Below are 17,209 nucleotides of genomic sequence, written 5' to 3' on the forward strand. Positions count from 1 at the left end.
CCTATTCTTGGTTGGTCTATAATATGGGAACCACTAAGCCTCTCAGGAATATCTGCCCCTCAGCCACTGCACAGCAAGATTGGTCCAGTCAGGGTTTGCAGAACAGCCAGTGACATGATTCCTCTGGCTCCCTGTATGTGAAACTGGGTCCAAGAGAAGCCCTTGAAGACAGTAGCACAGTAAGAGCATTTTGGTATTCTTCACCTTAAAAGGTGTCTTCAGAAGCTTGTACAACTGGCCTAACTTTTCTGTTTATGATGTAAATGGAAGTATTTGCACAACATTAAATTAAAATTAGGCCAAATGCTGAGTACTTTGAAAATGCACTCTTTAAAGTAGGGCATTTTTCCCCTGATAAGAGATTTACATTACAGTTAGTAGCCTGCTGGTTGCCTTGAACACTGTAAAATTGTCAATAGCATGATTCTTGCATTGTTGTTTCTATGTTGCTGCTTCTCCCACGCTCAGCTCTTTTGTACTTCATCTATCTTCTCCCAGGTCTGGTGGGCACAGCAGTATGACCTTGAATCTGTCACTTCCTGAGAATTTCTTGGAGGTTTGGGATGACTTCAAAATCTATGAATCTGGAATACTCTTAATGGTCAGCACCTCCCCAAGAAACACCGAGAAAAGCTATCAGATCAGGATTGCTAGAAGCAGAGGAAACAAATTAGCAGCTTTCATATAGTCTGTGGCCTTAAGAATCCACTAAAGTTGTTGGGAAGAGAATGCACACAACCCAGCATTAGCCATTCCTTAGTTATTCTGTTTATCTGTTCTTCATTTGAACAGGACTGTTCAACTTGTGCATGCACAAATACTTGATCAAGAGAAGGACTCCAGAAGATCACAGGAAAGGAGGCAGTTGAATCAAGTGTAAGGGGGAAAGGAAAGGCTGAGTGGGAAGGATGGAAAGCGTAAGAGCATGAAGAAAGTCCAATATATATGTCCTCTTCCAAAATAGCATATCTAATATTTGAAAGACTAAGCCTACAAAATATTTCTAGCCCTATACAATTAAGAAAGAAGCATGAGTCCTGCCTCTAATGAAAGTCCTCTCAGTCTAGCATTATGGCAAAGCCATAAATCAATAGGATTGTAAACACCTTTGAGTTATCTAGGAAAAATATCATGGGCAGCATGAGGGCTCAGCAGTTTGCAAAAAAACCCAACCCAAACAACTAAAATAATCCAAATGACAGAAAATGTAATGGGCTGGAGTACTCTTCACTATTAACAGCTTGTTTCTTACTCTCTTGTTTCAAAAGAGCAATTAAAAAGATGATTTTCAGTGCACATTCAGAATGGTAAGATAAGGTAAACATAATAGTTCGGTGTAAAATGTGTTTAGGTAAGTAATTGCATCTTGAGGCTGAGAGGTATGTTTTGTTCCACATGCAGACACTGCACTGTGCCCATTAGCAACCCTGAGAAGTGCTATTGTACCATGAAGTTCCTATACTGGATGGACTTTTAAATCTTTTCTGAATGTATGTGCTTCTATCTGAAAATATGCGCCATTCATTAATGGGGACGGGTTAACGTTTGGATAAAGGGAGCAAACTCTCAAGGGTTTCACTTTCCCAGACAGATAAAGCAGAGATACTGCTTTCTATTTTGGGGGTGAAGAGTCAACAGCAAAATACTAAAATCCTTCAGTTTTTGTTTCATGAAAACAAGCAGCTTTTCCCCTCTAGGCCTAAAAACATTTGTCAGAAGCCCAAGTGAAGAAATGTGAAAATACTGAGTGTGAATTATATCAGACTGTGAGAGGCAGTCTGGTCTAGTGAGAAGGCTAATGAACAGTACAGCTAAGAGAAATGGGTTTATTTAACTGATTTTCTGTGTGATTTTATACTAATTTTTGAAAACTTCTCAGACTTGCTCTAATTTTTCATGTGATTTGACTTGAGACTCATGCTCCATCTACAGTGACTTTTAAGTATTACCTCACTGTTTACTTGAGCCCTAATTTACCTTGGGCCTGCCATGTTAAGCAAGACTTAATTAGTACTGAAGGGAAAAATTCCTAGTGCTAGTCTAGTCATGAACCTGTCTGCAAGGTGGACAGGTTGGGCATGACCACAGCTATGCCCACCCCTACAAGTACTCCATCCTACTGCCTTGAGGTAGACTTAGATGGTAGACAGTGGGCAGACAAATCAGCCCTAATGAAGTAACACTTAGGAGGATACAATGTTTTTTGTATTCTTCTCAGCGCTCTGAGGGCTACAAACACTAAGCTGCAAGTTTGCATTGCTGCAAGATGTTGGAGGACAGTTATGGGCCTGGAGAACTTGATATACAAGGCTGAGAGAGCTGCCTTGTTCATTCCTATGAAGAAAAGTGTAGGAAATCTTATTGCTGTCTACGAATACCTAACAGCATGGTATGTTGAAGGCATACCAAAAGTCTTCTCAGAGATGCACAGCTGAAGAATGAGAGGCAATGGGGACAAGATTCACAATGGGAAAGCCCAATTTATTATAAATGAAAAAAAACCCCTACCATCAAGCTAGTCAAACACTGGAACAAGTTGTGGGAACTCTAACCTTAGAGATACTCAAAACTTGACTGAACGAGGTCCTGAGCAACCTGCTCCAACTGGACTTGGTCTGAGCAGGAGTCTGGAGTAGGTAACATTTGGAGGTCCCTGCCTACATGATCTTATAATTCTGTAATACGTCTTAAAAGCTGTATCAGAGAGCATACTGTTTGGCCTCCTATTGGTAGTACAGATGCAACATTTCCGTACAGGCTCATCTCCAGAAAGCTCAAGCACTAGCATTCTACTTGATTTCAGTCCCTTCTTGATAGTTCAAATTCAACCATCAGCCAATTTCTTTGTATAGTTGTATATATTCAAAATATTTGTGTATTTCTTTGTATTTGTATATGTTCTTTTTAACCATTGAAAATGATGACTTTGAAGTCCAGTTTGCAGAGCTAATGTATGTCCAGAAATTCTCAGTGAGGTAGATAAAGTGGGTCACACCAAACATCCTGATCAGCGAGAGGGACCGTGTGCCTCCAATAATACTCCCAGTTTCTGCTCCGCACATCCATCTGCCTCTGCTTCAGAGCTTCCTGTTCCTCCTGAAAGGATGTTGCAGCTGTCTGGGTAGCAGTAAAAGAAACAACGGAGCTTTCAGTATGGTATTCAATAAGACAAAATTGGTGCCATTTCACCCTAACCTGTCAGACTGTATGAGGCAGTTTGCACATTATGTGAACAAAGGAGACATCCCTTCAGTGAGGGCAGGAAGCTCTGATAAGACCATTAAAACTGTTCCAAGCTAAACTATTCCTTCTTGTGCTGGAATCTGAGACTGTATTGAACAGCACTTAAGTAGTAATTCCAGCTTCATAAGAACGTTCCAAGCTATCATTAAGTAGAGCACTTGAAAATGAATTCTGCTTTTTATTGTCACGGGATACAGTCTGGTGTCTTTTCTTACTTTGGCCCTCCTTACTTTCTCCTTAAATTTAAAAAAGGCAGAAAGCCCACCCTTTTGTACAATTTCCCTTCCGCAACTCCCATAAGATTAGGCAGTGCAAGCTTGGTTTATACTGCAAACATTTCATGAAAGAACCACTTTAACTTCGCAGTCTAATAGCTGCAGGAATAGCTTCCTAAACAGCTGTGCGGAGTGCTGGGGAGGTCGGAGGTTACAAACAGGGATAAATGGCTGTGCAGCACAATGGCACTGTGCGACTGCACAGTGCAGTGTAGAAAACAGCTCACTCGTCCAGAAACACTTCGCTCACGGCTGGGAATGCAGGCAGAGAGAGAAAGTGCTCATGCTCTATTATACCTCAGGGCTCAGAGTTCTCGTGCACTGCAGAATTAGAAAAGCAGCCCTGAGTGAGAGGCTAACAACTTTGCCTTACATGATTTTTACGAGAAAAAGGTTTCCCTCTGATTTTTTTAAAGCAATACATTTCCTTTGAAAATCACTTCTTGTTTTTGTGTGCTTATAGCCAAATATCCCCGAGCATCTATTTACTGCTCCTTACTCTGATTTCTAATTCACTTGGTTAGTGTTGATACAGATCTCATCTAAACATTGATTAATAGTTTTCTCTTTCCAGGCTGGCGAAGAAGAACCATAACTTTCTATTTTCAGAGTGCATGTTTTCATCTTGTATTCAAACTGTGACAAAATATTTTTTTAAAAATCACTATCCTTACAAACATTCCTGCTAATTAACTGCCCCCCGACAAGGATTTGGGAGAATAATACATGGGGCAGGAACATAGCTGAAACACAAATTATCTGTTTAGATTAGCTCAGAGGTTATGATCCTCAGCTATACATGACATGGGAGAAGAAAAGCATCTTATTAACCTCCTGGCATGAAGTAGGGATAGGCAGAATTCCACTCACAGCACCCATTCTTCCATAGGAAAACCACTAACTTCAAGATGTCTGTAGCATCTCAGGAAGGTCAACTGAAAGACTGTGGAACAGGTAACCCAGCACACTACATCTTACGGAAATGTCTCCCATAGGTTGCTGCTTCCTAGTACTCATTGTTGTGGACTGTATCTCATGCACAGAATTTAATCCATTGGCAGTGTTTTTAGAAATTGCCAATTTTCCTTTTTTACAGTGAGGGAAATTTGTAAGAAAAAATTACCCTTTGGAGAAATATCTTATTCATAACATTTACTTTACCTTTGAATGGAAAGCATTTTCATTGACGTGAACAGACAAAAAAAAGTTTTTCTTAGCCTTATAGACAATCCCACTACCTTGAAATAATGGCTTTTAAACTTTGAGATGGAATAAAACTATTTTTGAGATCATTCTTGATTATATAAGACTTTACATAAAACACATTTGGTCTGTGGTACGTTAACATTCACAAGAATTTTTACAAAAATTGGAGATATATGGTCCTGGCATGTTTACTTAGTACCTGTTTGTGAATCAGTAGTTGTGGGTTCAGTAGTGTTAATACCAAGATTTGTAAAAATGGAATTAAAAACAGGTAAACTATGGTTAAGACATTGTATTCTGGATACAAGTTTTGCATACAAACTGATGGATGATTACCTCTCATATGCATTAAATATTTCATATTTTCAATTTACAGAGGTTTATTGTATTGAACAGAAGTCAAACAGAAGTTAAGGAACTTCCTTACCAATATTTGACTATTTGATACCTTAAAAATACCTTTTTCTTCTAAAACAAGTAATGATAGGACTGTGTCTATGACAGCGTCAACCTGAAACTGCTTTTGTCAAGTGTAAGGAGTGCAAATTCTGCTCCTGGGATTATGCATGGAATTTGGCCTTGTAATATTGTTCTCACACCATTAAAAACCTGCTGCTCACGGAAAGCTTTTCACAGTTACAGAACATAATCTCAGATCCAAAGCCAGCTAAAGACGGTGGGAGGTTTTCCATTGACTTAAGAGGACTTTGGATCAGGTCTCAGGAAAGACTTAGAACCACTGAAGGTCTTTTTCTATGAATGGGATTGTTGAGGATTAAACCTTAGCTGGCTTTAAAAAAAAAAAAAAAAAAAAAAAGCTTAATAATTCTGTTCTTTCAGATTCTTCACACTGAAGTCACAACAGGTGTATTCGGGTGTTATTCAAAAACAAGGCCCTCGCCCCTCCTCCATTACACCTATACTTATGGAACATACTTACGCTTTCCTGACAGATGTTTCTTGATTAGTGCATCAGAGGAAAACAAATCACCACCTACAATGGTTCCTGGAGAAGCCTTGAGGAGAAACCCATAAGCTATCATTTTTTAAAAAAATATTCAGTTCTTTTCATATGAATTTTTACGATTTCCCTGGTTTTTTTCCATAATTTGTTTATAAATCTTATTCATGGGGAACAAAAGCAGCAATTTATCTCTGCAGTGTCCAGCATACCCAACATTTGCAGCTTTTACATTAAAACTTCTTTGTGAAATGCAGAGCAGTTAAAACAGCAGATACTGAATTCACTCCCTTGTAAAGAATAACCCTAGTATTTAAAAGAAAAATATATAGATACTTGTAAGAAATAACCAAGATGTTTCTTCATTTTTATATCTATTGTCTGATATCATGTCTAATTCATGGCTGAATTATAGATTCAGATCATATAGTAAAAAAGTAAATTATAGGTTGTTTACCTATTGAACTCTGAATTTAGCATTCAGTAGACTGCATTTAATACAGGGCCATTTTAGTTCTTTTAGCTATCATCAGTTTATACAAGCAAACAAAAAATCCCTAAGCTCACAGTTTTACAGGAAAAATGAGTAAGTTGTGATTTTCTACTAAGTCTGCTTTGAAATGCTTTTTGTGTGGATTATGTGTTCAAGAAAAGTGCCAAACTGATTGGCCTGGAAAAAATAGTTCTCTATCTCAAAAAAAAAAAAGAAAAGAAAAGAAAAGAAAAGAAAAGAAAAGAAAAGAAAAGAAAAGAAAAGAAAAGAAAAGAAAAGAAAGACTATGGCTTGGTTTTCTTATAAACTGCATCTGTATCATTTGATTCCATCCCTACTTAATATAGAGAAAAGTACCCCAGTATCTAATCTCTTTTAAATAAATTATATTTATAGCTCTTTTAAGCTGATCATATGCTTTCATAATGACATCCTCATTAATTTGCAGTCTGAAAATTTGGAAACTAGATTCCGTTCATCTCAGTGTACCGTTAACTCTGAAGCCTGAAGATAGCATTTTAAATATCACTCCGATTGACTACTCTACAGCTGACCATTTTAATGAAACTATGTAAATGGTATCATTCTGGAAACTGCACCTAAAATGTAATTTATTTAGATTTAATTTTTTTCACGGGTCTTTTTTCCTTTTTACCACAATCCAAAAAATAATAGGTAACAATAGTAATGTGCTTATACTGCAGTCCTCCTCTGCCTCTTTTTTATTACAGAAAACAGATACTGCTGGAGCTGAGTGCAGTGTAAGCACAGACAAGCATATAAAAATAATTAATGATGGCCAGTGTTAAAATAGTCCTCAAAACCTAAGGTTGTTTCACAGTGTACACCAAATGAGCCCATGCTGAAAGAGCACAGTGTCGTTATCTGTGGAAGGAGAGAAATCAGCAGACTTTGAAGCAGTGGAAATTCTGTGTGTGTTAGGGTAGAAGAGCAGTTTTTACATGCAGATGAGCAAATGTAAATTCCACTTACTGGGAGTACAAAAAAAATTGTAAAAGAAGATTATGATGAGGTGTTTATGAGGGATATGGGATATTTTAGAGATATAAAACATTGATATAGATACTACAGTGCTGCAAAAAATGTGTGCCACATAAAGTCCCAATAGCACTGAGATAAAAATAAAGGGGTGAACTTAACTGCATGGCAAAATCATACTGTGCAGATACAGACACCAAGTAATCGAGTTAGAAATTGGCCATTCTAAGAAACCAAACAATGCAAGGAATTTTATAACTTCAAAAGATTTAAATAAGGCAATCAAACATGAATGCTAACCCAAGAAAGTAGCTGAGGGCATCTGCCCAGATCATCACTGTTGTATCTTAGCGTAACTCCACCAAAGGCAATGGAGCTATGCTAATTTACACCAACTGAGGATCCAGACAATCGTATTTAGGACTTTTGAGTGACAAAATTACTTTTATTTTGGGGTATATGTTAAAGGGTTTTGGCAAGTCTGACCAAACACAGAAAGTGCAAACCACTGCACTTTTAATTCCCCTTTTAGCAACTGTAGAGTTTATGCAACTTCCCATGGGGATTGCCTCAGCACTTGGGATATACCACAGCATCATGTTGCAGATCTTTGCGGATCTGGATGGAATGAGCAATTGGTTATGATCTGTTGATTTGAAGCAAAAATGATCAACATCACAATGGGAGTTTGCACAATAACCAAATTGTGCCAAAGAAAAGACCCTTGAATTGAATACGAGCAAATGCCAGGCTGAATGAGATTAATTATGTAGGACACATTCAATGACAAAGAAGTATGACCAAACCCAAGGAAGGCGGAGGCAACTGTACAAATGGAAAGACTCCAAGACAAGAAGGCCTTAGAGAGATTCATTGGGCATATTAACATAACTAAGCAAATTCATTGATAATTAATCACAATTAAGTGCTCCTCTCAGAATAGCTGCTTAGGGACTGCACAGAATGGCACTGGAATGACTGACAAGAGAAAAGTTTTGAAAATTAAAATGAACTGTCAAATAAACATTCACACTGAAATATTTGGTGATTAGTGAAGAGGTTAGGAACTAAGGGTTGTATCTTCAAAACTGCCTAAGTTGTTATTGCAGACACTGAATTCCACTTTCAAAGTTAGGCATATAGAGGTTGCAGGGATGTGGATGCCCAGCACTTACATTCCTTCTGAAAACCAACTTCAGACTCTGAAGTCATACAGGTCGTTTTGAAAAAATTACTCTAGTTCAGTCAACATTCATCTGAACTGAGACTATTTCGGGTGATAACTAAAAGTGGCAAATGGTTTTAAATACTGATTAAAATCCAAACAGAAAAAAGTACAGCTATGAATAACTTTTGTTTTAAATAATTAAGTACATAAAGAACGAGGCCACGAACTATTTGGGTATTGTAGATGCCACAATGCAAATGAAGCCTCTAATTTCAGAGCTTTTCATGGTATTGAAAACTTACTAAGGCCCTGATTCTGCAAGGTGCTTCATGCAAACAATTTTGTGCCTGCATGGAACATTTCACAGCATCAGAGGTACTGATATGCAGTTGGCTTTTAAGGAGCTTTTTAGAGAGTACATGCTTTTAAGACTACCTCTCGGTAATGAAAACAATGATGAAGGGACTTATGTAAACAGAACTCAAGTATTTTCCATTTTGGAGACAAAAGTTGACAAACTTAAGTGAGAAAAATGGAATGACTCAACCTTACCAGAGTCTGAATGAGTTATTCTAACAGAAAAAAAAAAGCCCAGCCACTTCCATATGTAAAACTTATTGCGACTACAGAGATGAGGTTGCTGCAGATGATGGGTTTCTATACAAAGGACATTATCATAACACCACACAACATGAGGTTGGAAATGCTAGGTATAACCTACAGTGCCCATTTGAGTATTGAGAAGTGCAGGAACAGAGCCCAAGGTGTTCTGTTCTGGCCAGGCATGCATGCTGCCATCAAAGATAAGGTATCCAAGTGGAAATCTGCAATAAATACAGGAAACAAAAATGCAAAAAAAACCCACTGAAACCACATGAGATTCCTAGTTTCACTTGGCCCAAGGATCTAGTTGAACAAAATGGGAAAGATTATTCCTTATAGGTGAACTAAGACTGGGGATCTATGTTCCTTGGTTTTGTTTTTAATAATTTAAATTAGACTTGCACGCTAACTTGCAATTTAATAACACATTAAAAACCGCAGTTTGTTTTACCATAACATTGCAGATAAGTTAATAAAACACTATCATTTACAAATGACTCAGTCTAGTAATCTTTAACATTACTCCAAATACATCACGTCTGGTCCTTGCAATCACATTTTCTATATAAAAGTTAGCTAAAACATCAAGGAACTTTAAAAAGTATCTACAGATTCAAAGGATACATACTTAGCATCAAAGGAGTATTTCATTGCAACACAAGATTACCTACTAGGCTCAACAACCTCAGTATTCAAGAAAAACTGTAATGATAACTTCTATTAATTTTCCCATGTAGAGAAAAAAAAAAAAAAAAAAAAAGAGGACATAAACAACAGGGGTAAAAAATGTGATAGTAAGATTGGAAATGGTTATTCCTCTTGCAACAAAGAGTAATTTTGTAAGAGAAAGTGAGTGAAAACTAAATTATGGGTCATAGCCTTACTGAGTTCTTATAGGCGGACAGATGTAATCTTAGCAGGAATAGGGAAAGGAAGGGAAGGGAAGGGAAAGGAAGGGAAGGAGAGGGAAAAGAAGGTAAGGCAAGGCAAGGCACTGCATGGCAAGGCATGGCAAGGCAAGGCAAGGCAAGAGATAATACTCTTGTGCAGATGAAGCAACAAATGTACACCCAGGCACTGAACACCAGAAACACCTCAAGAGGTAAACATAGGATGTAGGTGGAGAAATCAGTTCAGCAGCTGAACAAATCTCTGCAGAAATAACTGGTTTGAGTACAAAAAGTAACTGTATATTGGGAGAACTATCAAGGTTTAAAGAGTATGGGTACCAATCAATGTCCAAGAACAATCTAGTCACCTGTTCTGTGGTGTTTTACTAATATATCCTATTAATTTTTGTTTCTGCATTTTAATTTCGTATTTGGAGGAGGCCTATTTTTTTCCCAGATGACTAAAGCAAGGAAGAAAACACTACTTTCTTCCAGAAATATTTTATTTTATATATTCATCAGAATAAATACAATACAAGCTTCTCCATTTCTGGGAGGATATCCCTTCCTCCCAGTTGCTAGTTCTTGCTGAACAAATTGCAGTAAAATTACACCAATAAAAAGTGAATATTAGAGATCATGCTAACATAAAAGAGTTTCCCTAAAAGTATGAGCTAAGGATATCCTTTCTATCCAGAAAAAAATGTACTGCATGGAGTTATTCTTCCTAGAAGAGTTGCATTTAACAGGGAGAGCTTCAGAGAAGCTCACTTTTCTGTCTGAACTGAATGGAAGGCACTGCTAAGATGACACATCTGGGAATAGGGAGACAAGGATAAAAGGAAGGTAGGAGAAAGAGCAGGAGATGGCCACCAAGAATATGGAAATTAGGGTAGAGTGACATGGAAGAAGGAGGCACAGAAATTCCAACTCTTACTTCGCTGTGGAGAATGTGCAAAAATAGACCAAGGTCCTCACTTTGTGACATGCAAAATCTACATGGAGACACAGGTGCTTTGGGACTGAAGGACTGGGCATAGTACAACAGTGACAGGTAAGTATCCAAACTTGTAGGCACCTGGTTGAACTGCAAATCTTTCTGAGGTTCAGATTATTTAATATAAGCACTGATGGGATATTCTGGCAGAAAATTGACCCAAAGAAACAAGGGTAAATGTTGACAATTTGATAGTCAGCTCCACGGTAGACCAAGATAATATTTAGTTACCTATGGCCTTTGAAATACTGTGACTATTTTTACATCAAAGTAGCATTAAGTACAACTAAGTTTGTCGTTTTCTGGGAGTCTCTGGTACCCAGGTTCTCTGGTTCCCATGTTGGCAGTACACCAAGTAGAAATGTTCTCAGTCAGTATGCTGCATTTTGGCTGGGATTGATTTACTGGTGATCAAAACGTGTCCTTGTAAAAACAGTAATTAATTTATTTGTTTGGGTTTTTTTAAATTTTATTTTGAATAAGATTTAAACTGCTTCAAAATCTTGATTTTTTCTAGTATTTATAATTCTACAATGGGATTACAGTTTTGAAGTAACTGTAGCTGTTAGAAAAAACTCCTATGATAAGGAGTAAATAAAGAAAACTGATAAGGAAAAGCCCCTGGGTAAGATTAAACTGGATTTAACTTACGAATATTTTAATATTGGTAGCTGTCAACAGGTGGGCTGTTAATTGCTTTCCCATCATCGTGAAGTTTACTCATCAATATAGTGTCCCTAGCTCCTTTAAAAATTAGTTGCTTTTCACAAGTCCTATAATAAAAATCTTAATGCTGGAAAAGCTTGGATTCTTGCCAGATATTATTTTCTTCAGAGACCCTGAAAGCTGTTGACCTCTTTTTTTGCCAGCAGCAGTAACCGAGAATTAAAGCTGAAGAAATTCTTCTGTTATTTGGAGATCATTGACCAGGCTGTGTAACTGCTTTGGTCTGCCGATAAACTATGCACAGACTCTCTTGTTTCCACTTGGGCTTTGGGTGAAAGTGGAAAATCGTACAATCTGCATTGTAAACCTGAGTAAGAAGCCTTACAGAAGAGAAGTATGGGTGGTAAGGAATAATTATGCTGACCCTGGAACAATTTAATTGAAAGCTGCAACATTATTATTCTGGGACCCAAGAAACGTGAGTGATGGAATCGATGGAGTCACAACTACCAAAAGACAATACAGTGAGCATAACTGTTAAGCAAAATAAACTTTTCTCTAACCTTTTCAGATTCTCATATTATTTTGATTATGAATATTATCTGAATGATATTATTAATTAATATTATCTGAAGCATCTGACACTTCATATTTTATTTCAGGCTTAAAAAGAACCAGTGTGTTAGCAAAATTCCAGTTAGGAAGCTGCACTTCACATAACTTTTGCGTGTGTACAATACACACAAGGAGATCATGGATTGGTAAAATGTGATATAAAGGCTTTACCAGCACATATGCAATATTTGCTACGTAAGCTATGCATGGCAAAGCCATAAAAGTATGAACTCTTTCCAAACTATGCAGTCCAGAAATATGATCCCTATGCTTCCCTATCAACTCTTCTATTGCACTATCAATTGTTCTCTGTACCCCTTGCATTAAAAAAGTATTTGCCAGAAATTTTACAGAGGTTGAAATCTTTATGGATGACTGGAAACAACTACATTGAAAGCCAGAACAAGGAATAAAAGATGAAGAAGAGATGAGAACAGTACAGATTGGTAGGGACAGGACAGAAGGGATCTCAGCTTGGGATATAGACAAAAAACGCATATACATTTCTCTCTACAGCCTGGGGCAGGAGCCAAGGTTACTGATTCTCACTACTCTTCCACCGTCAGCAGATATGTATGAAACACACCAGCAACGTTCCCCACCTCCTCCTGTTGCCAGTCCATGCAGAGCTTTATACCTTCTACTGCTGTTTGCTACCACAGCAGTTCAGGTGACCTATATAGCAGATATCAAAAGTTCTCATGGTGGCTGGTGGCCTGACAGAGAGCCAGTAGGATCCTACATTATGGAATTTCTGCTTCTTTTCAGCTTGCTCTTTTTAAAAGCAAGGAAATTATACCCCCAGACCTCACACACAGAAATATAACAGATGTAAACGAAGTACTTCACAGTTTAAAAATTCCAAAATCAAAATCGCTTATGTAGCTTTGGTTTAGCTGTTTTGTGCATATGCATTATCATTTACATGATCACATCTTCTTCCATCTTAGGCAAAGAACAAGAGCATAAATGAGAGCTGTATAAAGGATGGTGCCATCCGTAAGACTCCTACTTCCCTGCTTTTGAATATATGTGAGAAATGCGAAGACGCTTTATTTCTCTCTCTGTACCAGCATGAGCAGGGTGTAGAGATAGAGGACAATAAAAATATAAACGTGGTGCAAGCAGGAGATGGTCTGATTAGACAAGGAGCTTGAGACAGGGAGCAATGTAGAAAAAATGATGAAGTAAAACAGGACAGAGTGAATGGACCAAGTGGAAGCTGGGACTGATCAGAGTTTCAGGGGAAGAGAAAGGATAGTCCCACAGCTGTTCTGGAACACTGGACTCTGTCCTGCTTTTTCTGTAGAGTTCATCCCTTTTCACAAAGGGTCAATCACTCATCATGTAGAACTGCTGAATTCCCATAACTCCAAGCAAATTCAATGGGTACTTGCCTTTAAACATATACAGTTCTCTACAATATGAAGAACTGTGACAAATTGATTCCTGGAAGTCCCAAACTGAGCAATCAAAATTACATGCTTACATTTTCTGGCTTTAAAATGGGGATAATACCAACCCTGACTTATTTCAGAGTATAATTGCAGATGAAAATAAATTAATTCCTTTATAACCAAGATAAATTAATTAGGAAACACTCAGATGCAATGGTAGTGACAAATGTGTGAGTGAATTAGCAGTTATATCTTGAGAGTACAGTCTTAGAAAAGTGCAGTGAATAACAGACAGGGCCACACGTGGGATAGAGGAAAACAGAAGAAATTCATTAGTTGCTTATGCAGGGATTACTCTCTGCCCTGTGCAACGAATTACTTTGTTATCCTATGGAAAAATATGTGATCAGAAAATGAAGGATTGCCTTGTAATGAAAATGCAAAAGAGAACTGAGTCAAGTTAGTCTGCTTAAAATTCTGGCATTTCCTAACTTTTGAATTCACTTAAAAGAGTTTTTATGTGTTCAATAGGTATTATAAGTGCTAAATAAATAACTTACTTATGCTAAGTGCTAAATAAATAATAGTGCTAAACCTAAAAATGTAACTTTAAATACGACAATCTTGTTCTCTTTGCTTAGGCAAAACTTGAAATAGGTAGAGAGAATGGCATGAGACAGGAGTGGAGTCTCAAGTTTAAGTGATTTTTTATCTTTTTTTCCTTCCTGGTCTATATTAGGTAGGCTTGACTGCAGATGCTTGCGAAAGGCAGAGGAGATGGGGTAATTCGGGAACAGCTTCCGAACAGAAGTGGAAACTTTATAAAGGGTTAAAGCAGCGAAGTCTGTGCTTAAAGCATTATTCATGCTGCCCCAAGAGTCTTACCTGTGTTTTGCTTATGTAATTACATTTCCTCGAACATCTGCCACTTGACCCATCCCAGCCCCAAATCCAGGTCCAAATCTGAGTTTCTCAGGGGTTATGTGCCCATGTCTTACTCTGCTTATACTTATATATTTTCCCTGATCTCATTTACATGCCTTCTTCTTGCATATCACACAGCCTTCTAGCAGCATATACCAGCATGATCTAAACTGATAGTTTTTATTTTTGACTGGCTGGGAAATAAATTGTAAATTTTGTACCTATAGTTTGCATCTAGTGACTAGAGTAGCTAAGACTAGAGAGCAATCTTACTTCAGCAGCTTTCTCATGCTCGCTTTCTTATCTTTCCCATGCTTGACATCAAGGTTTGTTTTTTTCATCAGGGTATGTACTGAACTCCAGAAATGCTATTTAAGGCACCCATGTAAGGTAAAGACAGAACACTGCTTAGCATGGCAGCATAAGCTATCCATTCATACTTTCCCTACCCAATTTTTCCTCGTTACTTGTGAACATCTTTCCATGTTAACCATAGTATGAACTCAGGAGGACCACTATCTCATAGCACTAACAAATGCTAGAATTCTTCCACATACAGAGCTGCAGTCGAGCATATGGTGCAGGAAGACAGATCAAAGCTAAGTCTCACGATTCTCTAACTTTCATTGCTCACAATTGTCACTCCAAAGAACTGAAAGGAATTGTAAAGAATGCATTTTAAGTAGGGGAATAACTAAGTAAACACTAAACCCCATAGTCAAATGAGAAAATGCATTAAGCTGATAAGTGATACAAACCTAGGGAAAATTATGCAAGCATTAGGGAAAACCAAATTGTTTTCTCTTCCCTCCAATCTACGTCTGAGAAACTACAGCACTTTAGTGGTTGTGTAATCAGAAGTATTTCATCAGTCTAATCACATGAGAATTTTCTGTTCTAGCTAGCAAACTCAAACATTCAGAAAAAAATTGAATAGGAATTCAAACATTTAGATGAAATTCCGGAAGTTCTGGCTTCTGTCCATCCCTATCACCTAATGAATACACAAAAGGAAATACTATGTCAACAGACTTATGTATAGAGCCAGCCTGTATGGAATTTCTAGAGGCTTCAACACATGTTCCAAGCAGGATCAGCCCCTTCTGCAGCAGCTCTCCAGACAGTGTTTCTAATTTCTGATACAACTATACACAATTTCCAGTCAAATAAATATTTATAAAGAAAATATTTGTTCTTTATATCTTACTTGAGTTCTTGTGAGCTTGTGGCCAGCATACTTCGAATGCTTTTGTCAGCCAAGGGGCATCCAGATAAACTGTAAGACATGGCAGGATATACAAGTAAGTTAATCTTCTCATTAACTGAACACTCCAAAACAAACACAACATAAAAATTAAAAAGTAAAAGTTTGTAATGCAGAAAAGCGATGGGGCAAGTGCTGTAATATTGAATTTTGTAATATAGTTAACCCTCTGAATATATTTAGGTGTCAACATTACTTCCAAAATTACATACTGTAAATGTTCTTTTTCGTTTGTTTGTTTCTCTATGAACTAGTAAAATGTAACAAAAAATATTTGAGATTCCTGGGTTAACTACTTAAATGCTTAAGAATACTTTGGAAATTTTAGTAATCTATTTAAAAATAAAAGACGTTTATACAACACACAAATTAGCATGCTTTTAAGATCAACATATATTACTCAAAGGGTTAACACATAGTTCAACGTTTTACTTTGACAGCATTGTTGAGGTAAGCTGAAAACAATAAATTGAAAAGACAGAATCCACCATGAAAAAAATGAAGTCACACCTTCTATGTGAGGCGTAATTACCAGTCACATGACCACTCCCATCACACCCTGGTGTTGGACATCTGCCACCAAACAAAAACAAAAACAGCCAAAATAGTAAGTATGTTTAAAAAAAAACTTTTAAAAGTTTCATTGTTTCCAGTTTAGCTGCAATGACTGCAAGGGGTTTTAAGCATCCTAATCGAAAAGCTGCAAAATGAACAGGTTTAAATGAAAATGGCGTCTCAATACAATATAGCATCATTAAGAACAAGCAAATACACGTTAGCTTATCACTTTACTTAACTGGCAGTTTGAAACATTTATATGCTGCAAATGTTGCATGCTCATACTGCAAGGCGTATATGTACTCGTTTGTTTAAAAAAAGACAAAGAGAGAAAAGGTTAAAAGGAGAAAAATAATTTCACCTCACATTATGCTTACGTTATTAAATCCTTTTTGCTCTCTTTGCATTGAGGGTATTTGGGTTTAGGACTTGGGATTGTAACTTCACCAGGATACCTTCTTTCTTCAAGTGCCTCTTGGAAAGGATCCAGATCTTCCGGCTACAGGCAAATACATACACATTAGTTTCAGCTAGGTGAGGTTACAAGGTATGCAAAATAATGCAAAGCAGAGTCATCAGATGTTATCTCCTCCTTCATCCTATTCTGCCAGAGAAAATTAATGAAATTATTTTATATTCTTTCACCTTTTAAACCTTTATATAATACTTGGGTATTTCGATGAAGCAATGAAGACTTCACAAAATACAGAACATATAGTTTATTGAACTAGAAAAGAAAAAAAAAAAAGAGCAAACCACAGCTTTTTCTACAGCTTTCATATTGCTTCAAAAGAATCAGTATTTTTTCCTAAAGTTACCACAAAACAGAGGAAAAGGAAAAAAGATTATTAAATACAGTATCTTATGCATCAAAAAGCCATCTTACAACATTTTTAACAGTTTAGAAAATCTCAAAGATGAAACAGGAGCAATCTTAACATCTACACACA

The 17,209-nt window shown here is 37.1% G+C and overlaps 1 protein-coding gene across 14 annotated transcripts in view; it reads right to left on the bottom strand.

Annotated features, from left to right (window-relative positions):
• Positions 1–17,209, bottom strand: part of MYT1L (myelin transcription factor 1 like) — a 310,962-nt gene that overhangs the window by 42,237 nt on the left and 251,516 nt on the right. For 12 of the 14 annotated variants that reach the window (XM_049818978.1, XM_049818973.1, XM_049818980.1 and 9 more), the window contains 3 exons: positions 16,637–16,758; positions 16,212–16,274; positions 15,645–15,713 (listed from right to left, as the gene is read on the bottom strand). In XM_049818978.1, the coding sequence (XP_049674935.1) occupies positions 15,645–15,713; positions 16,212–16,274; positions 16,637–16,758 (254 nt within the window). The remainder of the gene's footprint in view (positions 1–15,644; positions 15,714–16,211; positions 16,275–16,636; positions 16,759–17,209) is intronic. The other 2 variants (XM_049818976.1, XM_049818975.1) reach the window with 1 other exon arrangement.

Source organism: Accipiter gentilis, chromosome 16 (genome assembly GCF_929443795.1).
Source record: "Accipiter gentilis chromosome 16, bAccGen1.1, whole genome shotgun sequence".
Taxonomy (NCBI): domain Eukaryota; kingdom Metazoa; phylum Chordata; class Aves; order Accipitriformes; family Accipitridae; genus Astur; species Astur gentilis.